Source organism: Clinocottus analis, unplaced genomic scaffold (genome assembly GCF_023055335.1).
Source record: "Clinocottus analis isolate CAN_PGR_092001 unplaced genomic scaffold, fCliAna1.0.p SCAF_2, whole genome shotgun sequence".
Lineage (NCBI taxonomy): Eukaryota > Metazoa > Chordata > Actinopteri > Perciformes > Cottidae > Clinocottus > Clinocottus analis.
Window position 1 is genome coordinate 11260811 of NW_027175931.1, and position 27481 is coordinate 11288291.

The 27481-nt window shown below is 39.9% G+C and overlaps 1 protein-coding gene across 2 annotated transcripts in view; it reads right to left on the reverse strand.

Moving 5' to 3' along the window:
- Positions 1 to 627: 627 nt before the first annotated feature.
- arhgef12a (Rho guanine nucleotide exchange factor (GEF) 12a) overlaps positions 628 to 27481 on the reverse strand; it is a 38410-nt gene continuing 11556 nt past the window's right edge. The window contains exons 2-41 of one of the 2 annotated variants that reach the window (XM_068584522.1): positions 26103 to 26123; positions 25295 to 25386; positions 23129 to 23194; positions 17290 to 17388; positions 16179 to 16228; positions 15877 to 15934; positions 15605 to 15777; positions 14953 to 15030; positions 13943 to 14062; positions 13387 to 13488; positions 12904 to 13038; positions 12578 to 12679; positions 11181 to 11291; positions 10967 to 11065; positions 9502 to 9544; positions 9087 to 9192; positions 8796 to 8933; positions 8620 to 8652; positions 7878 to 7992; positions 7690 to 7795; positions 7399 to 7602; positions 7180 to 7318; positions 7041 to 7073; positions 6793 to 6944; positions 6392 to 6538; positions 6062 to 6147; positions 5197 to 5322; positions 4849 to 4963; positions 3786 to 3886; positions 3482 to 3559; positions 3228 to 3303; positions 2965 to 3132; positions 2707 to 2794; positions 2539 to 2616; positions 2358 to 2449; positions 2066 to 2263; positions 1721 to 1957; positions 1304 to 1533; positions 1113 to 1188; positions 628 to 1002 (exon numbers count right to left, since the gene is read on the reverse strand). In XM_068584522.1, the coding sequence (XP_068440623.1) occupies positions 992 to 1002; positions 1113 to 1188; positions 1304 to 1533; positions 1721 to 1957; positions 2066 to 2263; positions 2358 to 2449; positions 2539 to 2616; positions 2707 to 2794; positions 2965 to 3132; positions 3228 to 3303; positions 3482 to 3559; positions 3786 to 3886; positions 4849 to 4963; positions 5197 to 5322; positions 6062 to 6147; positions 6392 to 6538; positions 6793 to 6944; positions 7041 to 7073; positions 7180 to 7318; positions 7399 to 7602; positions 7690 to 7795; positions 7878 to 7992; positions 8620 to 8652; positions 8796 to 8933; positions 9087 to 9192; positions 9502 to 9544; positions 10967 to 11065; positions 11181 to 11291; positions 12578 to 12679; positions 12904 to 13038; positions 13387 to 13488; positions 13943 to 14062; positions 14953 to 15030; positions 15605 to 15777; positions 15877 to 15934; positions 16179 to 16228; positions 17290 to 17388; positions 23129 to 23194; positions 25295 to 25386; positions 26103 to 26123 (4282 nt within the window). In that variant the 3' untranslated portion in view covers positions 628 to 991. The remainder of the gene's footprint in view (positions 1003 to 1112; positions 1189 to 1303; positions 1534 to 1720; positions 1958 to 2065; positions 2264 to 2357; positions 2450 to 2538; positions 2617 to 2706; positions 2795 to 2964; positions 3133 to 3227; positions 3304 to 3481; positions 3560 to 3785; positions 3887 to 4848; positions 4964 to 5196; positions 5323 to 6061; positions 6148 to 6391; positions 6539 to 6792; positions 6945 to 7040; positions 7074 to 7179; positions 7319 to 7398; positions 7603 to 7689; positions 7796 to 7877; positions 7993 to 8619; positions 8653 to 8795; positions 8934 to 9086; positions 9193 to 9501; positions 9545 to 10966; positions 11066 to 11180; positions 11292 to 12577; positions 12680 to 12903; positions 13039 to 13386; positions 13489 to 13942; positions 14063 to 14952; positions 15031 to 15604; positions 15778 to 15876; positions 15935 to 16178; positions 16229 to 17289; positions 17389 to 23128; positions 23195 to 25294; positions 25387 to 26102; positions 26124 to 27481) is intronic. The other variant, XM_068584523.1, reaches the window with a different exon arrangement.

Below are 27481 nucleotides of genomic sequence, written 5' to 3' on the forward strand. Positions count from 1 at the left end.
AGGAGAAGGCTGACATCCTAAGTGTTCACAGGAAAAAGAAGGGGGAGGGTCACACGCATAGGAGAAGAGGAGCAGCCGAGAGGCAAAACACCCCTCACACTGATGAGGAGGAAGAGGAAGAAATAGGCAGCACGAAATTGTAACAGGACCAGATCAGAGCCCTCAGACTCTTCATTCTAGTGAACAACACACTAGAATTTATCTGAAATTCTAGACTTAAACAAATTTCAAGAGTTTGTAACACAATAGGATCTAGCCATCACCAGTGCAAGTCTGGCCTCTATCAGTCTGAATATATCCTGCTATGTCATCAGGGTACGTTTGTATGCTCGCGTGCACCTTACACTCACACTAACCCTGATGGACTGAAACAGCAGGAAAAGCATCCAAAACGGTAACACCATGGCCAAAAGCATGCAAGCAATGTTGGAAACACTTTTTTTTTTTTTTTTAAATGAAAAGAAAGAAAATAAATACATCTTGGGATAAAAAAAATCTTAATACATTATCTTAAAATTTTCCTTTTATTGTTTTGTGTTTCATATATATATATATATATATATATATATATATATATATATATATATATATATATATATATATATATATATATTCTAAACACACAAACCGACATCTTTGTACATTTTGGTATAAGTTCGCCTTCCTGCAGGGAGATCCGGGGAAAATGGGTGTTATATGGTAGAGGGGTGAGATTGTTGGAGCGATCCCACTTCCCTGATTGCCTTGTGCTGATATAGGGGGACGCGACATCACAAAGACGACTCCACCCTTCAATCGTTTCTGCTCACACTCAGTCTCTCATTCTCTGTGGCAACCGCGGGTGAGGGTGATGAAAAACAAGGGGCTCAGCAGTGAGAGGACAAGCTTATAGGATGTCCAGAATGTCCAGGACACAAGGAGGAGGAACAGACCACAAGTCGGTACTTCCTCTTTGGGACCAAAGCTAAAAGTTGCGGTACTGTTTTCACCCCTATCTTTTATCTGTAAAAAATAATTGACATTTAGGATCATAAAAAGGACAGATAAAGGTTGCAATTCAAATATTACAATCTAGTAATTCATAGGTTGACACTGAGCATGAATTGAGATACCTTTGTTTCCATCCGTGTCTGCTGCTGACCTCTCTGGCCTTTGGCGTATTAGATTATTGTACTTGGCCTCAACCTCCTGAAAGAAACCAAGGGTCCACGGTCAGATCAGGCTATAAAAATGACCACAATGTTAAAAGATCAAACTGTTTGTATACACATTTTTACTGCTGAACTAGTTGACTGTTTAATACCTTCAGATAGTTGAGGTTGGCCTGAAGGTTTCTAAGATGAGACAAGACCTGTCTGCTAAAAGAGGAGAGGCTGCCGGCCTGCGACGTTGAGGAAAATCGCAGGTTGATTCCAGAGTCGGCAGCACAGCCCTGTGAGGATCTCAGCTGCTTTCCTGTGGTTGATGCCAAGATGTCATCATCTGTGCTGCTCTCCCCTGGGCCACCATAACCCTCCAGAACTAAAAACCCTGCTGATAGAATCAAATGATGCGATTTAGTACCGCTATTGCAGGATCAAGGAGAGACAAAGAGCCTGGGGAAAGCTGCATCCTACAATGACAACTGTAAGAAACATTTATTTCTGAGTATAATATATTTAAAGCTTAAATTAGATGCATAAATGATAACAGCTACATTGTTTAAACTGTCCAGACTCACCATAATCTTCAGGAGAATCAAAGAAGCCCGTGTCCCCAGAACCCAGGTCCTGTATCGGGTCCTCTGTCTGGGAGCTGTTCTTCTCTGAGCCATTGTGGACCATCCCCCGAGCGCGGCTGTCTACAGGTGTCCGCAGAGAGGTGGTCCTGAGGAGACGTACCCCCGTGGAGCGTTTGGTTTGCTCTAAAGCCTCCTGGGACATGAGCTGGGTCACCAACACCTGCTTCAATGCTGCCACTGAGGGAACAATGAGGAAAAAGGGGTTATACAATCTACATGCAATATCTTTGTGCAGCCGACTGATTGAGCCAATGTCATTTTGAGTCATCGGTTCTGTGTGCTTACATGTTTTCAGTGCTTCATCTGCTTTGGAGGGAAACATGTTGAATGAGTCTCCTTCTTTGCCATCTTCAGCCACTTGAGAAGGAAGGTCTGGGTCCACAAAACCTTCCTCCTCCTCCTCTGCCTTTATTCCCTCAAATGGATTATTACTTGGTAGAGAACTCTGCGTCACACTTCTAGGGGCTGGACTGCTCTCTTTATCTGAAGGGATTGTAAGTAGATAAGGATTATCTGTATAGTCGACTAGGACAGAATATTTAAAGCAGTACCAATGAAAACATGTTTCTCCAGCTACCTGTGGATTGGGTGCTGCCGGTGGATATGCGGTCTGAGTCTCGGCTCCTGGAAACACCTGCTGTAATGATCTCCACACCGTCTCTCTCCCCACTGGCACACAACATATTATGTAAATCGCTCGCTCAAGGCCGTAGAACAATCTGATTGGATCATATTAGAAAGATGGTTAAACAACATACTCAGTCTGAGGTAATGGAATGACACTGTGAGGTTTGACTTTCATGGCATCAGCTCTCTGGGTGATTAGACGCTGCCACCTTATGCAAGGAAAAACAAAATCTGTCATTAGCCTATTTAACAACTGGAGCACTACAAATAGAGTTAAATCAATCAAAATGTGGACTAACGTTCTCTGATCTGAGACTGTGGGCGCCATCAGCTCATAGATCTGGGCTCCGTTTTCCGACATGGATAGAACGAAGAAGGACTTGTTGTCTGGCAGGAGAGAGTGTGGGCAGTAGGTTCAGGGTGAGATTCATCACAACATGCTTGAAGCCATAGGCTTCTGGATACCATATTTAGAGAGTAAAAAGTTACTGTACCACCGTTTGAAAAAAGAAAAGAAAAAAAGAAGCAAAACAGAGATAGATTTGGTGCTAACTGACCTGTGGCCACAGAGCGCACCAGCACAGTGTTGAGTTTGATGATGGGGCTGAAGATATGTTTGGTATCTGCGGTGCCAGCCAGGTTTTTACTGTGACACTTTAGGATCAGACGTTCATCTTGTTTCTGGAGCAGAACCAAGATGTCCTGCAGCAGGAGCGTGTACAACTCTGAAAGGAGACAGCGAAATTACTTATTTTTAGTTTTTGGCAGCAATAGAAGCGTTCAATAACAATCAAACTCATATAATGGGCTGATTACAAACCAATAGTCTTGTCCTTGTTCACTTTCCATGACAGAGGTCCCTCGTGCACCATCGTTCTCTTGGTTAAATCCAAATTCTGAACAAGGTAGAATGAGAAAATAAATGTAAAGCTTATAAATAAATGCTTGTGGTCCATGGAGCCCTCTAAACCAGCACTACCTTTCTCCAGAGCAGTTATTTAAGACAGTGTATGTGGGTGTCCATCAGGTGAGTGTGCTTTAAATGAAGCTAAAAGGGTCATGTAAGTAACTCACTTTCAGCTCCAGGATCATGGGGTTGTCTGTCTGCTTCAGAGAAGAGAGGTCCAATCTTCTCTGATAGTCCTCCAACCTCTAGAGAAAGGACGAAAAGAAACGGAGGCAGAGGGAAGGGGATAAGTAAGCGCTATTTAAAAAGGAAGCCACTGCCTGGGGAGCAAAGAAGGTAGTGGAAAAAAAAGAAATTGTGGTAGAGATGAAAAAAAAAGAAAAAGGGACTTAAGATGAGACTGAAGGGGAAGACGAGAAAAGTCAAGGGGATGGCATAAAATAAAATGCAAGACTTTAAAAAACATCCCACCTGCTTGTCCTCAGATTCCTTCACAGCCTGGTTGACGTGATTGAGAATCTTTCGACAGCCGTCTGCTGCCTGCTTCACTTTGTCCTTCTCTACGGTGTTGTCTGAAAGATATTACGACATCAAATAAAAAGTAAGGCCTCCACAGTTCTGCAGGGGGCTGTCTAGGAAACTGATATTTCCTCCGCCCATGAGCACACCATCGTTCTCAAGGATTACGATAAAGCAGGGGGGCATTATGATCCTGTAATAGCTGGTTATACTTTATCGTTAGTGCATTCTCTCTGTGTGATACCTAAACCCCAGCCAAGACTTAACTGATGGACCAAATAATGGGTGCGACAACTTCCAAAATGTGCACAGCCGCTCAATATCTATGAAAATGCTAATTTCTCCATTTGTCTCTGTAATTCACTTGTTTGTGACATGCTGCCACACAGAACCTTTATTTTATAGTTTATTTGTATCTACTTTATTCTATCTCTTCAGTTCCACATTCATCTACTGTATTTTATTACATCCAGAATATAATTAGCAAACTATGTATTATTTCTGTATTACTTTTCCATGGTCACTTACAACATATGTAAATTAGTTTTCACATTGAATAAATTGCCTCAGAGAATTTAATTGATTTCAGGTTTGAAGAGGTAGGTATAAATAATTGAACTCTTTTCATGGAGTTCATGCAGTGGTGTTGTAGCAGTACAGAAAAGCACAAAGTTATCTCTAGTTAAGTTATAATTAACTATGACTATCGGTCATAGTATCCAATGTCTTTACCACCTACCTACACTGTTTTATTAAGCTGCAGCAAAAATCCCAAAAAGTTAATTTAATTATTTTGACCCACAGTTTTTTTGTATTAGTTACAACTTCTCAAATGTAACATTTTATCAAACAAACAATTCATTAAGAAAATACTCTGTGAACTAATCAATAATCTAAATATTTCAATCAAGATCATGCACACAGTATGTGGAGACATTTGTGCAGTAAAATATCCATGTGCACAAATCTGCAAACCATTGCGAGAGTAACTGCTTGGTAAGAAACACTACAGCACCTGTGTACTTGGCGATGTTGTCAAGTAGCAGAGGGTACTTTGTGAGCCGCTGCATCTCGACAGGAATGATGTCCTTAAGCTGCAGTCGGCGACACTGTCTGTTACTTTCTGCCTCCTGCAAAGCAATAGAAAACAGTGAGGATGGGGAACTTAAGCTGTCGCCAAAAAGCCCAAATACATCTTTAAGCAAGTATAAATTGTGCATACTGTGAATACTATATATATAGCTTAGGTTTTAACATTTCAGTTGCATTTTTCGTTTCTGACACATTCAGAGCATTCATTCAGAACAGTGGCCAACTACACATTTCAAAGATTAAACCAATTTGGAAAGCCTAATGGTAGTACCTGGACGAACGAAGTAAACCGCGAGTCTTTCTTCTGCTTGGTCTTGATGATCTCAAGAGCAAATGGCTGATTGCTGCAGAATGTCCCGACCGCCTTCTTGATCTTCTCCTCCTCTCCATCGATGAACTGTAACCACCAAACCCAAGACGGGACGTGGCAAAGACAGAGATCAGTCCCTTGGTCGATCTGGGTCAGTGGTAGTTGCTATGGAAATGTCTAGTATTTAACCACTACAATGAGCAGCAACTCCCAGAAGGGGGCCAGGCTTAAGACCTCGTAGCAGAGACAAGTTTAAATGTAGACGAGATCAATGCTCGGACCCTCAGGGGACAATTTACCTTACTTATACCCCACAGAGACATTTTAGACAAGGCTGCCAGCTGCAATGCAGCTACCGCACATCAAGTGTATGACACACGATATCGAGATGTCAGCCAAATCTAGGGCACTGACTGACAACCATTTACTGAGAAACAGGCTTCCACTTCACTCGCTTGCTTCCACTGTGATTACGTTGCTTGGCTGAGTTATTCTTTTGTGTCTTGTCTAAGGTTTTGGCTTTCAAGATTTTGGTGTAGGATTCAAGGATGTAGTGTTAACCCCTTCTCTATCCTATTTAAACTGTACATAACCATTTTCTTGTACACATGACATTTGAAAATTCTAGGAATTGAGGCTGAAGAAAGCAATCTCATGCCAACGTCAACTTTTTTTCTCTCTCGCTATAAAGCAATTTCGGGCAACAGTTCAATATCTTTGTGAACAATACGTTTTTCTTCTACCACATCATTCATCTTCAAATTTATTCAATATCAGAAAATGTTTGAAAGGGGAAATACAATTTCAGCCTGAGAATTGGACTTACCCAGGAGAGCAAGTCGTCTCCTATCTGATCAATTACTGAAGACTCATTTCTCTTCCGAACAGCAGCCATTTGCTCTAGTATTGAAACTGAAAGTCAAAAGAGAGGCACAAGTCAGTGTGTGTTCGTGTACATACAATGACAAAGATAAAGGATAGACACAATGCAAGGGGGCTGTGTGTGCTGCTGTTGTAGTTAGTTTGACTTTTAAACTTTATTTTGATTCTCAATGTTTAACTTTTACAATTTTTTTGTGTATTTTTTTTAAATTTTTTTACTGAATCTTAATGGTTCAAGAAAAGCCGAGCCTAGATCAGATTGGAGGATGTGTACCATGCAGCTGTAGAATCTCGTCCAGGTTGGTGAAGATGTTCTTGATATCAGCAGGAGGCAGGATGGTCTCTTTGGAGAGCTTCTGGTAGAAAACGTGGTCCAAAACCCTCAACATCCTCACATGTGCACGCTCGGTATAAAACAGCTCTGCAGACACAATTCAAGATGTTAATTGAAGATGACAGATCATTTGCACAGCTCAACATGATGTACATTAGACAGCAACTGAGGTGGGCCCCAGCAGATGCTCTGCTGCTGCATATATCTCCCCATCCTCCTCCTACTCATTATATTCTATAAAACAGTATTTTAAGTACACAGAAAAGAAATGTCTCATATTCTAAATAGATCTGGTTCAAATGAATTGCAACATAATGTGAAGTGGTAAGCCATGTCCTCACCATTGATGACTTCCTGTCTCTTGATTTCCTGAGGCCTGAGACCCTCGAGGACCTCTCGTCCCACCAGCTGCTGCCAGTTTGGAGGGTCATGCTCAGAGTCTGTTCCCTGGTCGTCCTCACTCTGGACATCGGCTGCACCCAGGCCTTCAAACCTACAAAGCAAGACAGATTGTGAGCTCTTCATCTGGCAACTAACTAACAACTTGGATTTGAGCGGTGTAAGTATGAAAACGATTAGGTAATCTCACCTTCTTATGACCTTTGGTGTTCCCTCGTGGGCTCTATACAAACAATAACAGTATAAACAATGTTAAAAATAAATATTCTCTTCTTGAGGAAGCAAAACTGTTAAAACAAATTAAACTGAAAATTATACAGTAAACGCACCTGTCGCTTTCTCTGTCATCCTCTTGGAGTTGGTCCAGGCTGTAAACGTCAAATTGCGAAGCAGGGTACGGCAACCCATCAAGGGGGTCGGACTGATGGCTGTCACTCAGCCTGGACGGGCCTGGGGTCGAAGTCCCACCTGAGAGACAAGTAACAAGTTAAAAAATATTTCCTCTTCTGTGTTTGTCTTCTACTTATGTGTTTAGTTCAGTTGCTCACCAATATCAGTGTCTCGACTACTGTCTGAGCTATAGGTGGCGCTGTTTGGGATTGAGGCGTTGATCGACATGGAGTGCATAAGTTCCGAGCCCTCGCTCGATTGGCTGCCTCTAAGTCGACCAGCTTCCATGTGATCACTTGCCCCTAGTGTCGGCTGAGACAACTGTTTCTGCGGCCGGGGGCGACCATCCAAGGCTTTGCCTACTAATGTAGAGAAAAGCAATGTCAAGATTAGAAAAGGTTTAGGAAGCAGTGTCATAATTTTTTGCTTAATCAAAAGTACAAACTCACCAGATGCTGCTTCAATGCGGCTGGGCCGACGCTGAGGTCCAAGGATACTAGGGAATCTGGGTTTCTTCACCTTCTCTTCTCCTTCCTTTTCTGTCTTGATGCTTTTCTGTAATTTATTAACAACAGGGAAGTGTCAGGAAAATGATAAAGGGAGAGAGAGCGAAGGACAAAAGCGCAATGTGAAATACCTTGATCTTGGGAAGGAAGTTGATCCTGACACGTTTGGACTCCAGACTTCGAGGTTCCTTGACCCTCACCCCAAGGTGCTTCATGTATGTATAGATGACATACTGCATTGTAGTGCTAAGTTAAAACAAAAGTGACAACTATTTAGTTTAGCTGCTCCATTTTAATTATAACTGACAAAACAACAGAATGCTAAGGCTTGAAGTGTCCATATTGTGACTTGCACCATATGTCATACCAGTCCTTTTCTACAGTTCCTAAACCATCTGTGGTATGCTGCGAACATATGGCATTTCAAACAAGACCGTTTCAATCAGTCACACATTTGAATTATTTAACATGAACACACTGCATAAATTACATGTTCTCTTTAAGGGACTGCCCGCGTGTTTAATTTGTAAACTGTGGGGATGTAGAAAAGGTCTCGACTTGCACCAACATGTTACATGTTCTTGGCCGACAAATCTAAAACTATACTTTAAAAAGGTTGAAAAAATGACAACCACTGAAAAATATTGATTATTGAGTACAAGATTTTGTAGTATTAGCATTCATTTAAAGGAGAAAAGCAGTATTATAAAGTAATACATACTAAGATATTTCAAGATTATTGTGGGACACATTCCAGAATGACAATGTAATGAACCCACAGCTGGTTTGAGGGGCCATGAGAGCCCCTGAAGTCCGAAATGATCCCCATCATATGCTTAGAAAAATACTCTTCATATCAATCAATATGCTTACCATTTCTCTTCCTCTGTGGTCTGAGTAGTTAACCTATAAACAATACAAAGAAAACGCACTGAGTAGCTGATACTGGTTAGAAACATAAGCATTTGTTTAAGTATTTGTGCATCCCAGCAGCATATCTCTGTCTGCATGGCATGTGTGTCAGGTAACTGTCTGCAGGTGCTACTTACAGGATGTCCTCTATCTTGGTGATGATATTTTCAGCATATGAGCGCTCTCTCTCCAGAGCAACACGGTCTCTGACTCTCTCTTGGTCCAACCTGGCCAGCTCTACTTCAGCCACTGTTAGGCCCATACTGCGCTTCTGCCTACATGTGCCAACATATCAAGTCATATTCTGTTATTGGGTGGATAGTGCCTTTTTTCATTTTCCTTGATTCAGTAACCAAAACGTCAAATTCTGCAATTCATCAGAACTTACTAAACCATAGAAAGTAAAAATTCGGAGTTGACAAGTTTACCTGAAATCCTCAAGGTTCCGCTGTATGTCAGGAAGCAGAGAGTCCTGCAGTGTTTGAACATGTTGTCTGTTTATTTCCTCAGGGATCAGTTCTGTCCGCCGGCGGTCTGCAAACACATGCACACACACTCACATATACAGTACGCCAAGTCTCTAACAGGATTAAGTCAAGAGCACACTAAATATGTCCTATTAAGGTTAAGCAATACTTTCCAACCCATCAGAGCATTTCATTTTTTAACACCTTGCTCGGGGGTGTGCATGGCTTACAGGGACTGTATAATGAGGATGGCCCAATGGATGAAGTGAGCCAACAGAATTAAAAAAGCTGGCCGTAACAAAAGAAATTGCCAACTCAAAATGGCACTAGGCAGATAACCAAATGAAGCAAAAGCATAAAAGCACAAAACACTTACCGAGATCAGTAGAAATGGATTCAGGAACAGCAACTTTCAAGTTCTGGGGAAAGAAAACAATAAAAAATAAATAATTAAATATACTGAATTCCAGTCAAACCCAGTCAAATGATATTAAATGTCAATGTGAGTACAGATCATAACTCAAGACACTTATAATCACGTAATGACCTATGAATAATGAAATAGTCAATTAGAACAGATATATTAGTTTATTCTAAACTGTAAATGGGCAACTGGGTGTTAATAGTGTTGAACATTCAGTCAGACAAACAGCCAGAGACTAAGAGACACATTTTTTACTATGTTATCACAAAGAGTCACATCATACACATGAACATCGCGAGCGAGTCAGTCACTCACTCACGGACCGACGGACAGATACACACGGACACACACACACACACACCTCAGCCAGATTTTTTTGTAAATGTCACTTACCAACATGATAATGACAGAAATTGACTCCTACAGTACTAAGACCACAGGCCAGTCATTTTCAACAATAAACATTGTGTGCACTGTCTCACACACAAACTCTCAGTTCAAACAAACAAAAATTTACAATAGCGTTTTTCTTTTACTATGCATGTTGCTTAGTGGGACTTCAGGCATTGCCTTGAACGATCCTCTTCAAATTTGGTCCGTATTCGGTTGTTGCCACTCGAAGCAATTCTTTGACACGGGTGTCAGTCAGAACAGATCAATGCTTTAATTTCACACGTTTCAGGGTAGAAAACACAGACTCGCAGACGTAAGTTGACCCAAACATTGACAGTACCGTTTGCCCGATTGGCTTACGGTAAACATTTAAAATTAGCATTTCCTCTTGCGCCCCACCTGTAATAAATACCTTCCCAGTTTGATAAATACTGACTTAAAGGAAACATGATGTTTATTTATTTTAATGACAACCACAACGTGTGCAGGCTTTGTCACTGCAGTGCACTTTTTGGGCTTTTGGGAAATATTTCCAGAGACTCTCGCATTGGGGCGATTTCTTTTGTTTGTGACGAAGCTCAATATATTTTACTATTTTTAGAACATGTCTCGCAGGCTACTCACGAGATCCCTGCGGTTGACCAGGTGCACACGGGCACCCTGTTGGCTACCTCTAGTCTAAAGTATTTGCAAAATCAATAAAAAGATTTTAAACCCAAAAAAAACAAAAAACAAACTTCGATATGAACGCAAGAGCCACATGAAACTCGACAAAGAGCCGCGGGTTGGTCAGGCCTCATGTAGACCATTCTATTTTGCAATTTGGACTTAAAGAAAACAACCACAGGTGTTGGGGCTGTCTTTGGTGGAATCAGAGCTATTTTAACAGTGTGACAGGCTACATTTCATCTGTTTGAGTCACAATCTCATCAGTGATACTGTGTGCATCTTGTGTGACAGACGGATGAACATTTGTTTGAGTCTGACGTGTATTGTTGCCCAAATTTCAGAAAACTGTACTTACTGCTCCACGGTCAATAAAAAAGGTGTGGAGGTCCATGAACACCCGTCTGGTCTCTTTGGAGTTGGTCAGCTTGTAGAAGTCAGCGTGGAGGTAGCACAGCTGAGAACATAAGATTAAGATTTATTAAAGCGGACAGTGAGTCTACCAGGTTGCACGTATACAGGAAATGAATACATCAAAGATTATAGTACGGTGTGAAGGAGGAGGGTCTTACCACAGGAGCAGGGTCGAACTGAGAGATGACGTGGTGAAGAAAGGCTGCGAGGTGTGCGGGACGAGACTTGAGCTGCTCAATGTTGTTAAAGCTGTTACACTGGCCATTTGTCTGGAACAAAACCGGTAAAACAGTTTAAACTCCTGCCATTTTTGTTGACTTCCCGTGTAATGTGAATTTGAATACTATTATTTAAACCTTTCTTGCAAAGTATAGTTTATTAAGCCATTTTAAAATGTTTGAATATGACAGTTAAGTTTCATATTACGATTGACTTGTCTCTGTTCTCATTCACATGCATCGTGAGTGATTCAATCACAAGTGGACAGCTGTAAGTAGTACTCAGTTCAAACAGAGTATTAGAATGCGACTCCATGTGCATCTCGGGTGACCACTTGTGATCAAATCTCACTCACCTGATCTATATACAATTGAACACGTACATCATTTCAATTTGTAAAGACCAAATGTGTTGTTTTTAAACCGACGAGAGGCACCAAAACAAATCAACAGTGTCCGAATGTGTTTGAGAGGTTTGTTGCGATATATATACACACTTCAGTGCCAATTTATTAGTTTGCCTAAAGGGAACAGACTGTGGGAGATGGTGGATAGCTTTGAGAAGAGATGGGGGAAGCAATAGATGGCTCACATATCCCCATTACCACCTCCTCCAAAAATGCAAGGGATTACCTCAATCACAAGTCAAGTAATTCCATCATTTTATAAGCTGTTGTAGATCACCTCTCGGCGAGTAATGCACACACGCGTCGGTACACACTGCGAGGAATGTGGGACAGAGCACCTCTGAATGTGAGCGATCGTATCTCAATGTGTCCTCCATTTGTCTTATGTGCATTCACACCTGTACTTGGAAGCTGTCCACTTGTGATTGGATCACCCTGACGCTTGTTACCATCTGGTCTGAACTGGTCACAGGTGTAAATACAGTGTTTTCACAGTACAGGCACTTAATTAAATTTTTCAGTTGCAATCTATTCAAAATATCCCAAATAATATGAATATTGAACATAAATAAATAAACTGTTTAAATTAAATGTATCGTTTCAGACTTTTTTTGTCATAAACAATACACAATGATGATTGCTGTAATATGTATGTTGATGTTGTCAAGTCAAAATTTAACGAGTTGTCATTAGTTTTGGCGCAAAATCTCTCACAAAATAACTGACAAGATGTGTGCCTCTGCAACCCAAGTAAACCGGTGTGCCTTTCAAACAAACACATTTTATAAACAGTCGGCAGCCCACAGTGTGTGTTCATCATAACTAGAAACTAGCATGCAGAAGGGCCCGTCTTAATAATGTGCACTGGGGGTCGCTGCAACAACCGTTCGTAACTGCCAGTGATGGTAATACTGGACTGTGGAAAAATACCTGCTCCTGGTCTGAGTCAAAATAGTCATCCTCAGCTCCAATAATTTGAGAGATGAGGCGGCAGGAAGCAGGACTGCTGACAGTGGTAGGGGACAGAGAGTCCTGGAGAAAAGACAGTTTTACATTGTGGAATTAGTGTTTAGCATTTAGAAATTCTCCCACAGGATATTTATAGCCCAACTGATCCAATCTATGTTTACTTGCACTGACATGTCGTGTTTTTCGATAAAGCACACTTAAAAAAATTCTATTTGCCGAGTTTACGCCAGGAAAGGGGGTGAATAATTTATTTTCGCAGAATTATCACCAGGCCAAAGAGCAGTTACCAGGTCAGTGGCGTCCTCTGCCTCTGGAGAGTGGCAGGAGTTGAAGCTGTTCCTGGGGGTGCTCTTTGGGCTAGGGTAGCATGAGTCTCTTGGGTAAAGGCTCTCTGGAGATCCAGGCCCAAATCCGCGAGATATCTGTTGGTGGATGGAAAAAAACATTAAATTCTCAATGTTTTTTTCCTTCAGTAAAGTACAGCTGAAGGTAGACAGATGTGCCACCTGGGTGAAAGACACATCAAATTCGCAATTAATTAAAACTAATCTCCAAAAAAAAATTAAAATGTTGCCATTTAATTTATTCCATTAGTTTTCATCATGACCAACCGAAATTTGAATGCAGAATTAATTTATATACACTTAACGCAGCCAAAGCATGTGGCCATCCATTGTCCTAAAGCTTGCCTAGTCGTGGAATCAAGGTTTATTAATAAGAAGCTCAGAGAGGCATTTTAATTAAGTTGGTTAGTAGGGCTGACAACTTACAAGAGACCTACTCCAGGACAAGTCTGTACTGTTACAGTCTCCCTTAGAGTGCTCCGTCTCAAACATGCTGCCATCATCTGCATCTCCACCTGGAACAGCCTCCTACAGATTCATGTCAAAACAAGATTAATTATTAATTCTAAAAAACCTTGTTACACAACAAAAACAGTGACAAAGTCCCGAATGAAACTTGTTTAGTACAAACAAAGCTAACAGGCCACATTGGTAATGCTTAATAAAAATAGAAATTGAGGAGTAGTTTAACGTATTCTCTTAAAATAGGCCCAAATTGAGAGAGCAGATTAATATGTTGACATATATAACACAAGGTTTAGTAAGTGATGTAAATAAAATAAGCTGTCACACAGACACAAAAGAGTGGCTTCCCACAGAGAAAGTCTAATCCTCTGATGAGATTAGGATTAGGTTTGTCTGGAGCGAACCCTAAACGCACTACGCAAAAATCATACTGCTTGGATGATGCTAGTAGATCAGTGTCCCTGGAAACCTTATTATGTATGCAAGTACATGGCAATCTGGGGGTTATTTGATTTACCTGTGTTGCCCCAGTGGCCTTGAAGAGCTGACCCTGCAGCTGAGGAATGTGTTTCTTAGCTTCCTGGATGTCTTTCAGTAGTTTGGGGGAGGGGTTCCTGCTGTACTCCTCCTTCATGGCCTTTACAGCAAGAGAGGTGAAATCCAAATAAGCAATCAGGACCTTAAGCCTCTAGTATAGTATGGCTCTATTCAGACCTGGCATTGACATGCATCTTGGGCAAACAGATTCACTAATGCAATGAAGACTAATGGAGAACGCATGAAGAACTGATCGCTCAGATCACCTTCAGAGGTACTCTGAAGGCCGCAAAGGGCCACATTCTCTTAGAGGGGTGTATGCGAATGTGTCCTGTACTATACTGAAGGACTGCCTATTCAACAGATACCTTCTACGTGACTGCAAGTACAAACTCATTTGCTGTCTTTGTCAATGAATTTCGGGAAGTCACTAGAGCCAATAGATATTTAATGAATGCGTAAAACGTCTCGGACAATTTAATTTGCCTGGAACACACCAAGGAATAGACCCAGTCTGTATTGTTTTGATTTCTTCAATGGCGTGGTGAGACTTTTCCACTAGGTGGAGCAACGGCCCTGCAGGTAGCTCAGTGTATTTTGGGTTGTATTAAACATTAGTATTTTGAAAGTATTTCACATAAACCACTGAGTGAATGCAAGGTGTGAACTGACGTACTTAGAGCTCAACACTTGTGATCAGATGAACCTAGACATATGCTAATACAGGTTTAAACAGGGCCTATGTCATGTGTTGAATCCGTTCTGGTGTTGAGGAAAATAGTCTAAATCTACTGCATAAAAACCAAAAGTGTGAAAGGTACACGTAGTGCCTCCTACCCAACGCAACGTTCTATATAAAGATGGAGAGCTAATCCTTTCATTTTCGACACAGATAACCCAATTTCTTATGAGGGTTTAGATTATATTGCAAACACCTACAAAGAAAAGAACTTTACTTTAGAGAGAAGTGGCAATGATTGTTATGCTAACCTGTAGCTCCTGCTGCTCTTTTGAGAGCATCTTTTGCAACATGTCAACCCTCTGGTTGCAGACACTGCTATTCTCATCCTTTAAGAAAAACGACAAGAGGAACAGTGCATTAGACAACAGACGAGAGGCATTCATGCAAAAATTAGATATACGTAATCATGATGCATTTAACAAATACTTAGGCGTACAGAAAATATTTGAGAAGAGAGATACAAGATATAGAGAAGCCACTACATGATTGAGAGCATTAAGAATACATAATACACACATTCTGTAGAGAAGAACCGCCATTACGGCATTTACACTGAACAATACAACGCTATTTTAGATAGCATGGTGGTATGACGTGTAAAACAAGTGTTGGCGTCGAGTGTGCGTGTTCCGCTATGCCGTCTGTTCCTTCTACACAGATGTCTATTTGGCTCTGTTAACACCTCCACTGACTCCGTGTTCATACCTTTTATACAGACTGGCAAGGTGGAGGAGTCACTGCACAACATTCTCACTTTAAACACAATACCACAACTTTGAAAGGAGCATTGATAACTCATATGAATGCCCTCAAGATGATGAGCATGGAGGATAGAGAAGGAAAGCAAGTTTGTGGCGAAAAAAATACAGAGTAGAAACAAAAGGTAACTGTCTTTATTACCCATGGTGGTTGAGTAAAGGAGAGGCGGTCCAGAGCACTGTAGGGCCGTTCTGCTGCTGGGGAGTTTGGAGACGAAATACTAACCCCCAACATTTCGGACTCTGCTTCAGATAAAGGGATCTGGGCGAGCCCTGGAGGACGCCCCAACACTGTGAGCGCCACATAGGAGCCCGCTGGATAGGACAAATCATAGAAAAGAGTCAGTTTTACTTTAAGGTTTACTTTTTTTTTAAAATGTGGCTTCTGCTAAAAACACAGACAATAATACTTACATTTGATAAGTTTCACCACCTCAATGTGATTTGAATGTGTAACAAGGGTCCCGTTAACCTGGAAGACAGCAATCGTACCATCATTCAAATAAAAAAACAAAAAACAGATGCCGATACCATAACCTTCCATTCTCAGTGCAGCTTTACGTTTTAACATCTTACTCCATTCCCAGATGCCGAGAGATAAAGACAGTAGAGATACAAGCCGACCAGAAGGTGGCAGCCTTCAGCCTCTTTATTGGCCTTGTACAGGAAAACAGTGACATTAGTGGTTTAAAGACAGAGAAAGATTTACACAATACCTTGATGATCCTATCTCCTGTCTGAACACCTGCCCGCATGGCAGCCCCATCTGACAAACACAACACAGGAAAATAAGTGATAAAAGGAACAGAAGCGGCGAGAAAAGCAAAAGGACAATTGTAAGAATGAAAAGGGTGGAGAGACACATAAGACATACAGCTTCATGGTGTAATTGTTGGTATTCCTGCAGAATGAATAGATAATATAGCCTTGACAGAGCAAATGTTGCAAAGTGACTATTTGAGTGCCGTTTTGAAAGACCATAACAGTGGTTATATTATAAGAAGGACCTGTTTCACAGCTCCACCCAAAACAAAGGGATTTAGGCAAGAGACAGGTTATTATGAGATCCACGCCTGACTAAGGTGTAAAGTCAGCATACAGCCAAAGTATTTTGTAAACCAAATACAGTTTTACTGATACACTATTATGATTTGCATTTTAAGTCTTCAATTTCATATTAGTATGGACATTTAAATGGTGTCACTGAAAAGAGGACATCATTCTGTCTGATCAGTTGTACTGAAAGTAGAAGGATGAACAAGCAAGATACTACAGATACATTTTGTTAGTTTAAAAACAAAATGAAACAGAAGAAGTGAAAACTAAGTATATTGCTTTGAGGTGAGTCAGTGACAACTGTGAAGCCACACAGAGATAATTGAACACTCCCATGCACTGACAACAGTGCAACTTAAGTCCTCGATCAGTTCCTTCCCTTTATGTCTCCGTCTCTCTACTTTACAGACTGAAAAGCCCGATAACAGCCCATATCATTCTCGACCGGCAGAGAGAGACTGCTGGGGACCAAATAAGTGTCCTGTCAAAGTCCCCTCTTTTAAAGGCAAGATGATAAAGCAGAAGCTGCAGCTATTGAGAAGGAAATATACAGTAAATGGCTTCCCTCCTCTTATTAAGTGCCAGAGTCGTGGTGGCTTGCAGAGTCCCAATTACCCTTCACATCTGTGAGTTTACAGCAAACTACCATGACAGTTTGATGTCAGTGCATGAAAAAGGAGCTCATATCTATATTGCAATTGCTAAGACCAGAAGTAGGTATTGTAACAACATTTTTTTCTTCATCCTTTTAAGTTTGAGACTCCACCTTACCTTCTTTGACAAGTTGCACAAACACTGGGTTGTCACCACTGACAGTGAGCCCAAAGCCATTTTCATCTTTCTGGATGATTACACATCGTTGAACCAGACCTGCAAGTGAGACAGAAATACATACCAGTGTCTTCAAAAGGACCAGGAAGTCAATAAAGAAAATGTACTTACCTCACTGGAACCAGTGCATCAATACAACTAAACCTCACCCTTGTACTAAAACATAAGCAGCTATTTTAAATAACTTGAAAAATGTATTATGAATGGATACAACTGACTGACAAAAATGACACTTTGCAGCATATAAAGAGTATTTTTTACACTGAGTTTTTGAGTGAGTCCTGGAATATGCTGAGAAAATAGTTTTCACCCATGCATAAGAGAATAGACTGCCACCATTTACAGGATAGGTTTACATGCTCTGACATATATCTGAATACAATATTCACATGCCTATATGCACCTGTGAATTATCATTATTTTCAGCCTATGTTCCTCCTGTCTGTACTGATTAAGATATTTTCACACCCATTCCTTGTACTGAAAGATGAGATCTATTTGCAGCCAGTATGCACATAATGAATGATAACAGAAACCACTGATTTCAATGAACAGTCTATATGGGTATGTTAGTATTGTTTTTACTTTAAAAAAAGGTTTAAACAGTCTTTAACATATCAGCACATAACCTGTAGTCCAGAACTCTGTTTTCAGGGAAAAAAACTTTACAACATGCTATAATCTGAGCATGTACAGTTAAAAAAAGCTTGTGCTAAAGGTTAAAATAATAAGATAAAAGAAAATAATAAACCCGCCTAACTAAATTAACACTAATAATGAGGCTCCTTCTGTGTGAGGTGATGTTTGAAAAAGGTACTCAGACATTTTTTGTTGTAGTCTTACAGGCCAGAAGGAGGAACGTTACTTTTCAGGTTTATTTATGAGGTGTAGAGTAGCAAAAAGAGATTAGAGCTTATCTAATATCTGGCCGACACTGACTAGACTTACAAAACAGTCCAGACAAAAGAACAACACGCTATGGAAAGAATGCTAAATGCTCAAAAAGCAAAAAATACAACATTGTCTCAATCTTAAACAAGAAGTGAGTGGATTATGCAATCAAAGCAAGCGGTCTTAAAACACATTTATAAAAGAAGATTTTAAGTAACCCAAAGCTGAGTGAGGTGGCCCTAGAGTTTTTTCCTTGTGCAGAGTCAACCAGAGAGTTGAGTCAATCGATAAGGGTAGTTCTGGGGTTGGGTGGGAGAGTGGAAGGAACAGGAGCTAATACACGGAGAGAGGTTAAGGGAAGCTAAAGCCCCAGGCTTGGGGGTGGGGGGTTAAGGTGAGAGGGTTAGGCAGAGTGCCGGAGCAGGGGGAAGGGAAAGAAAGAGAGGGCAGGGGTGTCAAGGAAAAAGGTGAAGCCATATGGGTCAAAGAACTGGTGCGAATATGCCTCTAGATGTTGGTATTTTAAACATGTTCAAACTGTTTTTTAGAGAGCTTTGGTTGGTATTTATAAACCAGGAGGATCACTGATCAGGTTAATCCATCTAAAACTAATGTATTATTCAGAGGGTTGATTGATCCGAAATCTGCACCCTTTGCTGAAACACAAGGAAATGTACTCGAGAGAATAAACTGACCTTTAATACTGACAGAGTATCTTCAGCCCCACAATCACAAAAAGAAGGAACCATTAGAATAAACCATTACAGTACCGTATTCAAAGGACTACTTGTCCTAAATCTAAAAGTCTGTGGAAAAAATTCAGAGCTTCAAGTGCTGTTCTAAGATAAAGGCTTTTCATCTGCGAAAATTTTTAATATATATATATATATATATATATATACACATATATATATATACATATATACATATATATATACATATATATATATATATATATATATACATATATGTATATGTATATATACATATATGTATATACATATATGTATATACATATATATATATATATATATATATATACATATATATATATATATATATATATATATATATATATATATATACATATATATATATATATATATATATATGTATTCTAAATTGATGCAAGACTGAACACAATGGAGATAACTGACTCAAACAGAGAGAGAGAACACACCTATGCTTTGTTGAATATAATAGTCGATAATTACCCTAGACAGAGGCTATATCCACACTTTAAAACGCATATCTCTTTTAGAGAACTGAAATCTAAGGCAGTTAGAAACACTACCAAAGCCATGTAAGTTTGAAAACTCCGGGGTTACCTGTTGGTGTGGACATTTGGAACCGCATACGTTTGAAAACGATGTCGTAGATACCCGCGTTTGCTACTCAATTGAGTCTTTGCAGTCACAGCGTGTCCTTCCCTGATTTGTCCCGTCCTATCACTAAAAAGGCTTTTCTGAGAGAAAACAAACAGCCAGGTCCACCAGTGATTAATTTCAACATTGATTGCAAGCGTTACTGGCCTTGTTGTCTATGCTAGTGGCTGTTGTGCAGTTACATTCTGAATTTTATAATTCTACTACTGCAGACATACGGAAGAAGCACCCGTTATTTGAGCGATTAGCGAGCGGTGTTATCAGCCCTACGGCGCAGATGTCTGAAGTTACGGTTTGTGGCATTCAGGAGGGCGATGAACATAAAACGGAGGACGTTCTTTCTCTTTTTTGGTTCTTTTTTGGTTCTGCACAGCAAATGCCTAAACAGAAACTGTAAACAAACAAAAGCATAAATGTTCTCCAGTGCGACTGGGACTTCGGCCACCAACAGAGCTACGCGTGTGAATACAGACAACAGGAAGAAAAAAAAACGAGTAAGAGACACATGTTGACCAAATCTAGTACGCTTTGATTTGCAAGTGTTCATTTTGAAGTAAATTTGATGCGCGTGAGAAAGAGCGATCAACACTCATGCATCAGCTAGAAGTCATTTTGTTGGAAATCTTAAATCACATAAGGTCACATATTGATTAGAGTTATTGTGAAAAAGTGTCCCAGATGATGAAAGAATTAAGAGAGAGAGAACAGGATTTTGACGGGACTCTCGCACCACAGGGATTTTGAAAACATGTCACTTTGTTTAGTGGGCGCTTGGCTTTACGCCAAGAGAAAGGAAGTCCCTTTAAGAATCTATGTGATGTTATTTTCTGTTTGAGATAAATGCTAGTCCCTTTTCAATGATCACTTAACTTAAAATATACATACATGTTAGGACCTAGCTCAATTGTGGGATTACGGTTTTAAGTGAACTAAACCACTGAATCCTGGTAATCCAAAATCTAACTTTGAAGTTCGACAATGGACAATATTTTATGGGTGAACCCTGCTCACCACTGACCCACAGTCGTATTAAGCATACAGATGGATAGCGAAAAGAAGTGGTTTAATTTGGTTTCTATGCTTTAAAAAAATATATATTTCTGGCATATAAAACCAAATATCTCACAACCTGTACCAGCTGTTCTAATCAACAAGTAGACAGACCAAAAGTGTGGTCATTGGAAGCGCCCAAGGCCATCTACACATAATAATGACAACTTGTGTTTACTGGAGGCTTTGACCACAAGCCCCATGTCCATTCATATATTTGTAAGGACATTGTGAAATATCCGGTTAGAAAATAAATTGAGAAATGCCAAAGTTCCCATTGTGTTTTACCCTGTTAAACAAGTCAGTTGTGGGTTATTAATTGTTAAGTTATAAAGTTTAACCATGACTGAGAATGCAAGTCAGTCAAGAGGGGTTATCTCTTTAATACGCCTGAGCCTCTTTTTTTCTGATCTCATATAGATGAGGAAGTGTGCTTTTTCAAAACTAAAACTCTTCTATCACATCATCCACAGTTCCAATCAAATTCATTTATATTGCTAAAGTACTGTAACCCTTGTGAAAAGATACATGACTAAGCAATTATAACATTTCACAAAATCACTAATTTAACCTAACATCGGATTTCACTTTAAGTACCTTCCTTGTAACCGTAGAGACAGGAGACGTGAGAGCACTGTTATCAATATTGGAGTCTAAAATTGCTGAAAAGATGCGGGAGTTTATGATGCGTTTTGAGGTCCTGCGATCTCATTGGTGCTCAGATTCGTCTAAAAGCGCGCCAAATGACACATGCGGAAGGAGACAGTCAGTTACATAGGTTGTTTGTCATAGTGGGACCAAGGAAAAGCCCAAAGTAGGTAATTTCTCAATTTCTGAACTGAACTTTCTTTGGACTGAAAATGCTTGAAAACATGTCATTGCTTGTGTTTATTGTGGCCAAAGTAAAAAAATAAATAAACCGATTAATCGCATGATTTTTCTGTGATTAATCGCATTATGCGCCAAATTCAATAATGAAGTAAGAACTAATGTATTGCATGCTTTTATTTTAAAGTAATGTTATCAGAACAATATAACAGGCACTCTGGACCAACAGCAAGTTAACATACATAGATATAAAGTGGTTTTTTTTCTGAACAGGTACTTTTCAGTCGTAATGGTCCCTGTGATGGACAAACCACTCCTTCTTTGGTCCATGTTCAGTCTGGTGCTTACCTTAAAGATGTATGTTAAAGACCAGCCACTGATCAACTTTATACAAAAGCAATAAGTGCTTTTCATGTTTTCCAGTTCAGTTCAGTTTTTCTTCCTCAGTGAGAAAAGTCCAGTCTGTGTTGGCTTGAACAAGTGCACTGAACATCTTGTGCTGTGAGGAAAGTTCTCCTCTTTGAGAGAAGAGTAAAGATCCAGAAGTGATCCTGACTTAAAGTGCTCTGCCATAGTGGATCAGGCTGCGGGGTCAGGAGCTTTGCGCAATTAACTTTCAATCTGGACGCGGAGGCTGCCGGTAGCCTGTGAGCGTTTTTTTTTTCCAGTGAAGTGGCTCGCGGCAGCATCGCTGCTCGTTGAGAACAGAAGCTACATAACAATATGTGCTTTCACGTCATGCTCAATCCGTCAACACTTCCTGTCGGTAAAGCTACGGAAGCGCGCACGCGCACCTCGATAAATCGCCTTCAAAGTAAAAGCAGTGTTGCCGTAAGGCATCCATAACGTGCACCTTATTTATTTATTTTTCATGTTTGATTGACCTCACACGGGCCGGACTGGGAGAGCCGTAAGACACACGTCTGAACTACGCCGTCTGGAAGAGATTTAAAGCGATAAGCCCCTCCCAATGCAAAAAAAAAGTGCAAAAAACAACAACATGCAGTTAACGATCAAATAGCCGTTAAAGGATTGCCAGATTAACGCATTAATCTGCCCAGCTCTAGATTATTGTGATTATTATTGCAGATTTGGATGCTGTTCAGTTCGTAATATTTCATAATTATTTTTTGCTCAAACTCTTGACTTTTGATCATATTTATGCATTTTCATGTTGTTGTTTTTTGAAAGACAAGGAGTTGCAGGTTCTTTAGAGTTCAAGGACAATAGGTTCTAGTATACATATACCATCTGGTATTCGTATTTAAAGTCATATGAGCTGTAGAACACCTTGGGTCCGTCTCCGAATTCTGAGGTTAATGCACTCAAATCTTCCATGGATGGTAGCACTATTGATATTCATCCTCTGGTCTGCCAGTATTTGACAATGTATACTGAATGTAAAATTAAAACCCCTTTATCAGATGAATCGGCACAACATATAACTCAGATCTTTGACCACCCAGTCAAAAATGTATTAATGACTCAAAATACTTTTAATAAATAAAATTAGTTTTGTAGTCTCAATTTAAAACAAACATCTAGTGGCAATTTCACACCATGGTCTAAACAAAGCATATATAGATGCAGCTGTCACACCAGCCATCCCAGCAGGAGCATCTTACCACAAGACTCAGGCTTCCCCTCTGCTAGCACACTGCTGCTGCCACTCTTCTGCACCACCAGAGCTTCTGCTCACAGCCCCCACCACGCAGACAGCAGTATACAAAAACACGCACAAACAAAACGAGAACCAAGACAAGGAAAGGAAACACAAAACAGGAAAGAGAAAATCATGAGGGAGGAATAATCATGGGGAGAGAAAATTAAATGAACAAATAGTAGTTTGATAAAACATAATGATTTGGACAGACAGGAGTGCAGTCACTAAAAATGAAATAGCAAGATATTTGTTAAAAGTACCTCTACTCCTAAAGGTGATCTACCAATGACTTCAATGACAGTGGAGTTTATGTGAAGATTTTTTTGTAAAATGCAACAGATCCGTAATATAATCAACATCATTTGTGGGCTTTGTGATCCAAAAGTATTGTGTCAATATGTCAACGGCCTTACCTTACCTAACTAGGACTGCAGCTGGAGGAATTGCATTTATATTTAATGACTTTCAGGTCTATCTCTCAAGATTGAAAATATGCAATAAAATATGCAATCAGGACCTTGACATTTATGCTTTTCTAGTTGCTGAATTCTAATGATGTTACATTGTAAACAACCAATTCATGTTGAATTTACATGTCAGAGAGGCAGTTACCAGCACTGCAGATGGCCAACTAACAAAGATTCCGTTTAGTAAAATAATTATCATTCAGGTTCTGTTCAATTAAAATATTATGTTATCATAAAGTGTTCTTATGTAATCTCGTAAAATGTAGTACAAAAGAAACATTACTATAACGAAGTAAAAGGATAACCGTAAGATTTTTTTAATGGTTTTACTGACTTTGAGAGATATTTGTGGAACGGTCACGAGAAATAAATAATACTTATAGACTTTATCAGCTACTAAAATTAAACAATAAAGGGATCTGTATCTGCCAATATGTATCATTGATGAACTTGAAATTATGACAGAAAAGATGACACCAGAAAAACATCAGGGAAAAAATTGTAGTCAAAGTTTCATGCAAGTTCTGTTAACTAAAAGGGGGTAAATAAAAATAATGATTACCACCATGCAGGCATGCAAAATGATCATTACACAAACCAGACATGAATAATGTGAACTATAATATTGTAAGGATGACCAACGATATATGTTTCAATTAAATAAATAATTGTCCTCTGTGGTTACTTTGCATTGTAATCACTGCATCCTTCCAAAAGTGGAGCAATCTAACAGAGAAATACATGTAAAGAGGTTTCAGTACATGTCTAAGAAAGCACATCTTGTCTGTTTTGTTGGATCATAAAGAGATAAGCCACCATGTGGTGTGGAGGTTTTTTTAAATTTTGTTTTGAATACAGACGCTTTAGTCATATCTGAAATCATAGTGCCGTGATTGCTGACAAACACTACAGGTCAGCATATTAAACTAGTTTGATTCCAAACCCTAACAATCTCAATCTGCAATAAACTTAAAACTGAAGTGCATAACAGGCCTAATGGCTTTTTGTTCCCGTCAAGTATGCATCAAGACCACCCAACCACTTTTACATACAAAACTAAAACCATTGATGTTAAACTACAAGAACCATGTGGACATTAAATATGCAGCTGTAGATTTTAGGGTCCTAAAATCAAACTTTTCTTTGCTTATTGGCTTAAAACCTGCAACATCTAAAGCAACATAAGCGTCTGCCAAACAGTTGGTATAATGCAGTTTAATGAAGACTGAGACAATCAACACATATTCTGCTGTCCATTAGTTGGAATTAACACTAAGAGAAAGACACTTCCAACGCCTGTCTGAAATAAGTTGTCAGACCACACAAGTAAAATGAATGTACTACATAAGACAAAGCACATAGCAAGGTACACACACCACCTTTTACCATCCCAGCATGCATTGTGTATTGAGCAAACTAACATCACCACAATTGTTTCATGAGACTGTGTTTGTGCGTGTTAGAGAATGTGTGTGAAAGAGAGAGAGAGAGAGAGAGACAGAGAGAGAGAGAGAGAGAGAGAGAGAGAGAAAGAAAGCGAGATGTAGGAGGCAGTCAGATAAAGTGATGAAGACAGAGATAAAGGGACAGAACAGAAAGATGGAAAGGTCTTTGACAGAAAGTAAAAAATAAAAAAGAGAATGGATGAAGTGGAAAGTTACCTGTAGGGTCAAACTCATTGGAGGGAAGTGAGGTTTTGTCACTTTTGGGTTTCTTGTCCGGGGGGTGGTCTTTACTGAGAATGCTGCTGGTTCTAGAGAAACAGAAAACGATATTGGCATTCATCCAGCATGTGCTGTCACGTATAACACTGTCGACTTTTAGAAGAAGCAATTGTTACGGGCCGTGTCATTGTGTCTTGCTGTACGACGACCCTGCATGTGCACGAGATGCAAGATGCAGGCAAGCGACGATTCAGGAGGAATTACACCGGCACACAGAACCAGCAATTGTTCACTCTAGCATTGAGAATAATGTGGCAAGTTGACCTCTGAGTGTATGAATTACGCTGAGTGTGTCTACTGTATAATGTGACAGCCAGAAAGGATGTGGAGTCGCTCTGCTGAGTGCCCAGGGAGCAAGGCCAGAGAAAGGACGCTCCTCACAGGAGGTACTACAAGGCCAGACTCCGGCTTGAACCTCGGGAGGCTATGTATGGCCGCTTCTGCCTATGCCGGCCCCAACTGTGAAAGGCCACTGTTCTGTTCACAGTGAAAGGCAGCGATGGACCGCCCTTAGAAGAGGGACCTCTTTGTCCCTCACTGTGTGTGCGTGTGCGTCGGGGGGAGTGAGAGGGTATGTTTGGTCTGAGCTCTGAAGACTTCTGTTGCAGTGCAGCAGTTCCGAGCAAGACTTGCCTCATTTTCCTCATCTGAAACTCTGTGTATGTAAACTACATAGGATTTAATACCCATTAGCGTAGACTTTTGCAACAAAATATGGAGAAAAAAAAAAAAAAAGAATTCTTACCTGTTTGCTTTCTTGGGAAACCTGCAGAACAAAGGCACATTAGTATCTCACAATAATGAACTGATAAAAAAAGTAAATAAAAGCTGAGCATTTGTGCGAACATGAAGGGTGAAAAACAAGATGCCAGGCTGACAGCTTCCCTGGACCCATATTGTGGTAAACATGATAATCCTGATCAAACATCAGAGTTCTTCAGCTGCAGATTAAAGCCTTTTCCAGGTCAAATGTCCCCTGTCTCTTAGATCTCAGCTGTGTGTGCGAGTGTGTGTGTGTGTGTGTGTGTCTGTATATGCATGTCGTGATTTAGCTCTCACAGACATCATGACTCGACTGTAATAATCATATCCTAATCACATCCATGGCCGGTTTCCTTCGAGGCAGCCTGCCGTGAGACTGATTACTGCCACATAGTGAAGTAGAGAAGAAATCATTCCGAGATGCTGTCAATACCATAATGTTAAAGGCCATGTTTTCCAGGAAGTTAGATAGATAGATAGATAGATAGATAGATAGATAGATAGATATACACATACAGACCTTCTGTTTTGGCAGATGCAAATTGAAATGTAAATTTAGATTTAAGGATACTCAGTGTTACTTTTCATAGTAGGTGTTTGATCTCATTTTGATAATAAAACCATATGGACTGAAAGTAAAATAAATAATTTTGCATTAAAGATTAAAGATTTTCTACCTCACTTTGACACACTCACTGCCTTGGACTGTAAAGAGTTTATACCCGCATTTGTGGGAGTGTAAAACCCACACTTCCACAACAAAACATGACCCAAGTGGCCCTAACAATTTATATACAATAACTTATTTAACTCTAGTACCCCGTGCGTGCTAGGTAAGAGATATGCCACACTTTGAAATGGCTAAAATTGTATTTCTCGGTTCTCTAGAAGTCATCGATACAAAAAGCTATTTAAAGGCCAGTGTTAATCATATATTTAATTTGTAATGCACTTTCCACTGAAAGGAAAATCCTTCTGAACTTTGTGCAATCCCTCAACTCAAAATGATTCCTTGTGGGGTCTGCACAGAGGGAGACATGTTTTGCTTTTCATCTTCATGTATTTTGAAAAACAACCAATGTTAAACCACAAAGAGTTGTATTGTTACACAGTTACCATAAAGCCTACATTAAGATTCAGTTTAATCTGTATGTTTTATTGTGATGAAGTGGAAAGCATGGAAAAGACTGATGTCTCAGCCAGGAAACAATCCCACAAAAACAAATACCTTTTTGTAATTCATTGCCGAGCCCACATATCTTTATTGAGGGAACATTTGCTCGGAGGAATAACAGTTCATTTAAAGGAAGGTTTGACATTTGTAAAATGCTGAAAGAAATGTAAATTAGTCAAAGACAACAA